Source organism: Pelophylax lessonae (genome assembly GCF_965119305.1).
Source record: "Pelophylax lessonae genome assembly, chromosome: 12".
Taxonomy (NCBI): domain Eukaryota; kingdom Metazoa; phylum Chordata; class Amphibia; order Anura; family Ranidae; genus Pelophylax; species Pelophylax lessonae.
In genome coordinates, this window is record NC_138779.1 from 176,129,384 (window position 1) to 176,138,665 (window position 9,282).

General features: G+C 51.5%; 1 protein-coding gene across 1 annotated transcript; it reads left to right on the plus strand.

Moving 5' to 3' along the window:
* Positions 1–4,193: 4,193 nt before the first annotated feature.
* LOC309568950 (uncharacterized protein) lies at positions 4,194–6,829 on the plus strand (the record flags this gene model as incomplete). The annotated part of the gene is made up of 2 exons (XM_082274715.1): positions 4,194–4,524; positions 6,237–6,829. The coding sequence occupies 2 exons, from the start codon at positions 4,194–4,196 to the stop codon at positions 6,827–6,829; spliced, it is 924 nt and encodes a 307-aa protein (XP_082130841.1).
* Positions 6,830–9,282: the final 2,453 nt, after the last annotated feature.

Sequence of the window (9,282 nt, forward strand, 5' to 3'; positions counted from 1 at the left end):
TTTTTTTTCCTCTTTTTTCAATTTCCAAAACTTTGTGACAAAAAGTGAGATCTGCAAAACACTCAACATGCCTCTCTGCAAATAGCTTAGGGTGTCTACTTTCCGAAAAGGGGTCATTTGGGGGGGGGGGGGGTTTCGTTTGTGCTGTCTTGGCATTTCATGGCCTCGGAAACTGTGATAGGTAGTCCGGAGTGAAATCAACAATTTACACCCTTGGAAAGCCTGAAGGTGGTGATAGGTTTTCAGGGTCCTGTACTCGGCTAGACTGCAAAAAAGTCTCACACATGGGGTATCCCTGTACTCAGGAGAGGCAGCAGAATGTATTTTGTGGTGTCATTTCACATATACCCATGGCATGTGTGAGGTGAGCAATATATCATTTACTGACAACTTTGTGTAAAAAAAAAAAAAAAAAATATATATATATATATATATATATATATATATATATATATTTCCCGGAACTTGTGGCAAAATATAAAATATTCCATGGACTCACCATGCCTCTCATCAAATAGCTTGGGGTGTCTACTTTCCAAAATGGGGTCATTTGGGGGGGGGTTTGTGATATCTTGACATTTCAGGGCCTCCGAAACTGTGATGGCGTAAATGTTTGATTTTACTCCTCACTACCCATTAGAAAGCCTGAAGATGGTGATTAATTTTCGGGGTCCCGTACACAGCTAGGCTCCCAAAAAATCTCACACATGGGGTATCCCCATACTCAGGAGAAGCGGCAGAATGTATTTTGGGGTGTCATTCCACATATACCCATGTCGTGTGAGAAATTTATCTTTTAGTGACAACATTGTGTTAAAAAAAAAAATTGTAATTTTCCCAAAACTTGTGGCAAAATATAAAATATTATTCCATAGACTCACCATGCCTCTCAGCAAACAGCTTGAGGTGTCTACTTTCCAAAATGGGGTCATTTGGGGGGGGGGGGGTTTGTGATATCTTGACATTTCAGGGCCTCCGAAACTGTGATGGCGTAAATGTTTGATTTTACTCCTCACTACCCATTAGAAAACCTGAAGATGGTGATTAATTTTCGGGGTCCCGTACACAGCTAGGCTCCCAAAAAATCTCACACATGGGGTATCCCCATACTCAGGAGAAGCGGCAGAATGTATTTTGGGGTGTCATTCCACATATACCCATGTCGTGTGAGAAATTTACCTTTTAGTGACAACATTGTGTTAAAAAAAAAATTGTAATTTTCCCAAAACTTGTGGCAAAATATAAAATATTATTCCATGGACTCACCATGCCTCTCAGCAAACAGCTTGAGGTGTCTACTTTCCAAAATGGGGTCATTTGGGGTGGTGGGGGGTTTGTGGTATCTTGACATTTCAGGGCCTCCTAAACCGTTATAGGTAGAGTACAGCCCGGAGCAAAAGAACAAAAGAAATAGGCGGAGGGATAGCATGACTTGGCCATCAGTGGAATTGTCTCTGAAAGGGTTAACATGTTAGGCAGTCTGGGGTTTGTCCTTCTATTGGTCAGGACAGCTAAGGGAGGGGCTGTTAAAGGGGGGAAGTGAGCTCACTGTAGTCTTTCCCGCGATTGGTCAGGGCAGCTAAGGGAGGGGCTGTAGAAGGGGGGAAGTGAGCTCACTGTAGTCTTTCCCGGGCTTCAGTTCCAGCGTGGGTGAAGAAGCATTAGAAGCATTCGGATCGTCTGCTGCCGTCGGGTATTGTGGCCCCCCCCTCCCCCCCGCTATTGCCCCGCACTGCCTGACTATCTCCCCGTGCCTCCTCCACCTCCTTACTGCTTTTAAGCCCCATGTCAGACGCTCGGTCCCTCGTGGAGCAGCTGCGGTCCATGGCTGAGTCCATGGGACAGGACTGGCTGCAGCAGCAGGTCTCCGGACTGCTTGCCCCGGCCGCAGCGAATGCAGGGGGGAGACGTGCTCGGAGGACTCGTCCCCCGGAGCGCTTCAGCCCCCCCTCCCTCTAGAGCTCAGCGCCGCTTTGGGAGCCCCTCGGAGGACCCTCCAGGCACGTCGGAACAGCGCTCTCCAGCTGTCTCCGGCGCTGGCACTGGGAGGAATCCCCGTCATCGGCGGAGCTCTGCAGGTGGGGGCCGCAGCCACACTCTCTCCCCCCCCCCCACCTGTGCGTCGTGGGCATCCAGAACATGCGGCTGCCTCCCCTGTGGATGCTCCGGCAGAGGGGGCAGCCCGGCGTGGGATGGTCAGTGCGGCGGGCTCCGGTCAGTTCCGGTAGAGCGGCCGGAGGCCCCTCCCGCCCCAGGGCCTCTTCATCATCTTGTCGGGATCTCGGTCAGGGCAGATCCCCTCCCCCCAGCACCAGCAGGAAGAGGAAATCATGGGGGTCTGCCATGCGGTCGGGGGACTGCAGTCGTCTGAGCCGGGATGGTCGTCCGAGTCCGGGAGCCAGACCTTTCTACCGCAGATGCCCTGCATGAATCATCCAGGTCCGAAGGCGAGCTGTCCAGCGCGGAGGAAGAGGCGGCGCCACGTCCGGCGGCAGCGATGGAGTCCGGTGACGCGGCTGTGGGGTCCGTTCCTAGTCAGCCCGGTGAGTACAATTTTGCTTCCTTGTTTTCTTCACAGAGTGTGCAGTCTTCTGGGGGGGTGAGTGGGGGGGTGGGGGCCCCCGGGGCGGGTCTAGTGGAGCCTTCTCCCGCTGTGAGCGGGTTCTCCTCGCCCCAGACAGCGGGCATGGCGTCTGCCGTGCCTGCTTCCGTCGCAGCGTTTCAGGAGCTGGTGGCGGGTTTGCGGGTTTTGGTACAACGTTTGGACGCGGCTGCTCCTCCCGCAGCGTCGCCGGTGTCGGCTTGGGTGGCTGCTTCGCCTGTGGTTGGCGTGGCGGTAAATCAGGGGCAGGCTGCCCCCCCTGCTGTGGTTCCGTCTGGTGCGGCTCTGGCGGGGGGCGCGGTGGGTGAGCGGCCCGTGGCCGAGGCGTCTAAGGACGCTGGCAAGGGCGCGGATTCTGTGCGTTTGGCGGACTCCGCCAAATGCGAGGTTTATGTTTGTTTTGAGGGTCCTTTGGGCGCCCATCTCAAACCGGAGGTGCGGGAAAAGATTTTGAAAGGGGACTATGTGGAGATTTTTACCCTTTTGCCCTTAGAGAAGTTTAATCTGGACCGGATTAAGCCTGAGGAGTCCAAGAAGGAGGATGAGGAAAAGCGCCGGTATCGCCTTATTCCGCGGACGTTTAGCAATTGGCTACAAGCGTTTGCCATTTTTGCTAGCGTGATTGGGGAGAAGCACCCCGAGAATTGTTCACCTTTATTCTGCTATCTTAATGCCATCGGCGAGGCCCACAGGGTGTATGGGGGTGTAGCCTGGTTGCGGTATGATGAGCAGTTCCGTCAGCGGAAGGCGGTGCGGCCGTCGTTGCGTTGGGATCATAAGGACATCGGTCTATGGATGAACCTTATGACCTCGGCGCGGGCCTCCTCTTCGTTTTTTCCAGGGGGGGCCGGGAGTCCGACCACCCCAGGACAGCCGGCCACAAAACGACGGGGTTGCTGTTGGCAGTTCAACGAGGGTACCTGTAAATTTGGCGCCAGCTGCCGTTACAAGCACGAATGCTCCCACTGTGGCGGATCCCACCCCTTGTCCCGGTGCTTTAAGGCAGGCAAGTCCCGTTCCGGCGACGCTTCGGGAAAAAGGGTGGACTCCGGTGAGGGTGGACAGGATGGCCCCCTTCCTAAATAGGTACCCGGATCGACAGGCCGCTCGCTTGTTGGAGGCGGGTTTCTCGGGGGGTTTTGTCATTCCTTGCTCCCTGGCTCGGATTCCTCCCCTGGCTGACAATTTGCGGTCGGCTCAGTTTCACTCCGCGGTGGTTTCGGAGAAACTCGCCAAGGAAGTGGCGTTGGGGCGTATGAGCGGCCCCTTTTCTGTCCCTCCTTTGCCTGATTTGGTGGTCTCCCCATTGGGGGTGGTCCCTAAGAAGGAGCCAAATAAGTTTCGGCTGATACACCACCTTTCTTTTTCGAAGGGTGGGTCGGTCAATGATGCCATTGCCCCAGAGTCATGCGCGGTTTCATATACCTCTTTCGATGCTGCGGTCTTCTGGGTCCGGCACTACGGCAGGGGTTCTCTGATGGCAAAGACTGATATTGAGTCAGCTTTTCGGCTATTGCCGGTTCATCCGTGCAGTTTTCATCTTTTGGGTTGTAGATGGTCTGGGGGTTTCTATGTGGATCGCTGTCTACCTATGGGGTGTTCCATTTCCTGCGCCTTGTTCGAGACCTTCAGTTCCTTTGTGGAATGGGTGGTCCGGGATGTGGCGGGGGTGAATTCGGTCATCCATTACTTGGACGACTTCCTGTGCGTTGGCCCACCTTCTTCTAAGCTCTGTGGTGTACTGCTGGCTACGGTTCAGCACATAGCAGAGCGTTTCGGTATTCCACTGGCGGCGGATAAGACGGAGGGCCCTCTCGCCGTCATAAAATTCTTGGGGATCATTATAGATTCCCAGGCCATGGAATGTCGCCTGCCGGAGGACAAGCTGTTGGCTCTCAAGGATGAGGTGCGGGTGGTTGCCGGTAAGCGTAAGGTACAGCTTCGCGAATTGCAATCGCTCCTGGGCAAGCTGAATTTCGCTTGCCGCATTATGCCGATGGGCCGGGTTTTTTGTCGCCGGCTCTCTTCTGCCACGGCTGGGATACAGTCCCCCGGGCACTTTATTCGTTTGACGGGGGAGCACGCAGCTGACCTGAGGGTGTGGCAGGTTTTCCTGGACACGTTCAATGGGCGGTCGTTGTGGATGGACGGGCCGGTCAGCAACAGTGATATTGATCTTTTCACCGACGCGGCCGGGTCGCCCGGGTATGGTGCATACTTCGGGGGGCGTTGGAGTGCGGAACGATGGCCGGAAGACTGGCGGGGGGCAGGTTTTTTGCGCAATCTGGTCCTCCTGGAATTGTTTCCGGTTCTAGTGGCCATTGAGTTGTGGGGGGGGGTTGTTTCGTGACTAGAAAGTCCGTCTCCACTGCGATAATTTGGGGGTTGTCCAAGTCATCAATACTCTGTCTGGGTCTTCTCCGCCGGTGGTGCGGCTCCTGCGTCATCTGGTATTGCGTTGTCTGCAATTGAATGTCTTTCTGTATGCTGTGCATCTCCCGGGGGTGAACAACACTTTGGCTGATGCATTGTCTCGTTTTCAGTTGGACAGGTTCCGGGAGTTGGCACCGGGAGCGGAGCGACACGGCACCCCTTGTCCACGACGGCTTTGGAAGATTGCATTGGTATCGCCTCCGGGTTGATTCGCGGCTCCTTGAGTGGGTCCACGTGGTCTGCCTACACCAAGGTTTGGCGGGAGTGGGGGGCCATGTTACTTGAGGCAGGGGTGGATATGCTCGGGACAGAGGTCAGGAATCTTTTGATCTATTTTATCTGCTTGAATTTCACGGCGGGGGTGTCGGTTTCTGCGGTCAATCGTAAACTATCGGCTATTGCTTTTCTGTGTAACTTGAGGGGTGTTGCGGACTTTACCAAAGATTTTTTGGTTCGGCAGGCGCTGAGGGGTTATCGGCGGGGTGCCCCAAAGCTTGACGGGCGCCGGCCGATCACGTTTGAGCTCCTGCAGATGTTGTTCGCCCAGGTGGGCGGGGTGTGTTTCTCCAGTTTTGAAGTCCTTTTGTTCCGGGTCGCCTTTGCACTGGCCTTTTACGGGGCTCTTAGGGTGAGCGAGCTCGTCAGCTCCTCTAGGGCGGCACAAGGGGGATTACAGATGGCGGATGTTCACTGCGATGGTTCTTCCGTGGCTTTGATTATCCGCCGTTCAAAGACGGACCAAGTCGGCAGAGGCGCATCCGTGCGTCTTGGCCACATACGGGGCTCGCCCATTTGTCCGGTTTCGGCGTTTCTCGAATATCTTAGGGTTCGACCGGCTGGGTCCGGTTCTTTCCTGGTGCACGCGGACGGGTCGGCCCTGTCCACTTTTCAATTTGTTTCGGTGATGCGCCGTTGTCTTACGGCCGCAGGCTTGCAGGCACTGCAATATTCTTCCCACTCATTCCGCATCGGGGCTGCTACAGAAGCTGCTAGGTGGGGTTTGGATGAGTCTGTTTTACGGCGTATTGGTAGGTGGGAGTCAAACAGATTCAAGCTTTATGTCCGCCCCCATTTGGTGTAACCGCGGTTCTTGCGGGGTTTCTTTTTTGCTTGTTATTTGCTTAATATGCTTGTTTTGCCCCCTTTTTTCCTTTCTCTGGCGCTGTTTCGTAGTGTTATCGTTGGTCTGTTTTCGTTTCAGGTGCGGTGGCCCTCGTGTGGATTTTGGGACACTCTTTTGTCTATTGGGGGGCCAGACGGGCGGATGTTCGGCCGCAAGGGCGACAGCTTGGTATCCCTCGGTCTGAGGCTACCGTCCGGTGGATCGGCGTTCCAGGCATGTTGTGGGGCAGGGTGCTTCCAGAGGTACACAGGGTATCCCGGTTGGACAGGGCCCCGGACGTTTTAGTCATCCACGCCGGCGGCAACGATATGGGTGTTAGGTCTTGCCGCCACCTGATTCGGGACGTCAAGTTTGACATTCTCCGGCTACGCATGGAGTTCCCGGACACGGTGGTGGTATGGTCGGACATTGTGGGCCGCGTGTCTTGGCGTCAGGCCCGGTCCGTGGAAAAGTTGAACAAAGCCCGGGTGAAGGTCAATAAAGAGGTTTCCAGGTTCCTCGTGCGTAACGGGGGGTTCGTGGTCAGACACAGGGAGTTGGAGGTTGATACATGGCGGTATTTGCGCAGTGATGGGGTGCACCTCAATGCGGTGGGCATAGATCTTTGGGCCCTGGGTCTGCAGGAGGGGATACAGAGAGCGTTAGGTTTTTGGCGGGGCACAATGGTGTGAGGTTTCCCACCTTGTGCTGTGGCGGTTGGGGGTCTTTGGAGGTGTGTCTGGTAAAACCTGCTGTACTCAGCAGCTGAGGGACCCATCTAAGGTATGGAGTCACCTGGGGAATGCCATGTTAATAGATGGGTTAACTGGTATTTTAAATTGGGAGGTATCTGCTGTGTGTTGAGGTCGTCCCCGAGCCGGTGCTGCGGCTGGGGACAGTTAAGAGTTACACAGATACACAAAATGGTACTTGGTATTTGGGGCCTCCAAAGATCGGCAACCTTATGTGATCTTTTATTTGAATATTTTGGTTCCAGTTTTAAGGAACGTGTTATATATATTTTGTTATTGGTTAATAAATGGCCACGTTGGCCAATTTTACTCCAATAAAGGTGTCCGTGTATTTATTGCAGGAAGTTCATTGAAAGGGTTTGGGATTTGAGATAAGGGTTATGGTAAGGGTCCAAATTTCATCTGGGGTGCCTTAGTCAAGTACAGCCCGGAGCAAAAGAACAAAAGAAATAGGCGGAGGGATAGCATGACTTGGCCATCAGTGGAATTGTCTCTGAAAGGGTTAACATGTTAGGCAGTCTGGGGTTTGTCCTTCTATTGGTCAGGACAGCTAAGGGAGGGGCTGTTAAAGGGGGGAAGTGAGCTCACTGTAGTCTTTCCCGCGATTGGTCAGGGCAGCTAAGGGAGGGGCTGTAGAAGGGGGGAAGTGAGCTCACTGTAGTCTTTCCCGGGCTTCAGTTCCAGCGTGGGTTAAGAAGCATTCCCGCCCGCCCGCCCCTACATTGGGATGTCTGTTTCATGTGTTTATGTGCTGATTTTCGGTTGGGGGTCTTTGGAGGTGTGTCTGGTAAAACCTGCTTTACTCAGCAGCTGAGGGACCCATCTAAGGTATGGAGTCACCTGGGGAATGCCATGTTAATAGATGGGTTAACTGGTATTTTAAATTGGGAGGTATCTGCTATGTGTTGAGGTCGTCCCCGAGCCGGTGCTGCGGCTGGGGACAGTTAAGAGTTACACAGATACACAAAATGGTACTTGGTATTTGGGGCCTCCAAAGATCGGCAACCTTATGTGATCTTTTATTTGAATATTTTGGTTCCAGTTTTAAGGAACGTGTTATATATATTTTGTTATTGGTTAATAAATGGCCACGTTGGCCAATTTTACTTATGGTAAGTGTCCAAATTTCATCTGGGGTGCCTTAGTCATGAGAAAATGCAATGAAAAATGTACGCCCATTGAAATTCTGATGGTGGTGATTTGTTTTCAGGCTTCCGTATACTGCTAGGCTCCCAAAAAGTCTCACATATGTGGTATCCCTGTACTCAGGAGAAGCAGAAGAATATATTTTGGGGTGTAATTACACATATACCCATGGCCTGTGTGAGCAATATATCATTTCAATGACAACTTTGTGTAAAAAAAAAAAAAAAAAAATTATTTTTAGTAATTTTTCAAACACCTGTGACAAAAAAATGAAATATTCAAGGAGCTCAACATGCCTCTCAGGAAATTCCTTAGGATGTCTACTTTCCAAAAAGTGGTAGTTTGGGGGGGGTTTGTACTGTCCTGCCATTTTAGCACTTCATGAAATGAGATAGGCAGTCAGAAATTAAAGCTGCATAAATTTCAGTATTTACACCATAGTTTGTAGACGCTATAAATTTTGCGCAAACCAATAAAAATACGCTCATTTAATTTTTTTTTGTCAAAGACATGTAGCTAAATACATTTTGGCCAAAAACTATATGACATAAATTGAGTATATTGGATATTTTTTAAAAGACAATGTTGAAAATGTCATTTTTTCTCAAAATTTTCGCTCTTTTTTTATTAATATTGCAAAAAATAAAAAGCGCAGAGGTGATCAAATACCACCAAAGGAAAGCTCTGTTTGTGGGAAAAAAGGGACATAAATTTTGTTTGGGTACAGCATTGCATGACCGCGCAATTGTCAGTTAAAGTCACGAAGTGCCAAGTTGAAAAAAGGGGTCTGGTCAGGAAGGGGGTAAAATCTTCCGGGGCTTAAGTGGTTAATGGAAATCACAACATGGGCTTAGGAATACTTCCAGAAAACATTGTCAGTAAACACAATCTACCGTGCCATTCGCCGTTGCTGGCTAAAACTCTATAGGCCAAAAAAGAAGCCATATCTAAGCATGATCCAGAAGCGCAGGCGTTTTCTCTGGGCCAAGGCTCATTTAAAATGGACTGTGGCAATGTGGAAAACTGTTCTGTGGACAGACGAATCAAAATTTGAGGTTCTTTTTGGAAAACTGGGATGCCATGTCATCTGGACTAAAGAGGACAAGGACAACCCAAGTTGTTATCAGCACTCAGTTCAGAAGCCTGCTTCTCTGATGGCATGGGGTTGCATGAGTGCGTGTGGCATGGGCAGCTTACACATCTGGAAAGGCACCATCAATGCTGAAAGGTATATTCAAGTTCTAGAA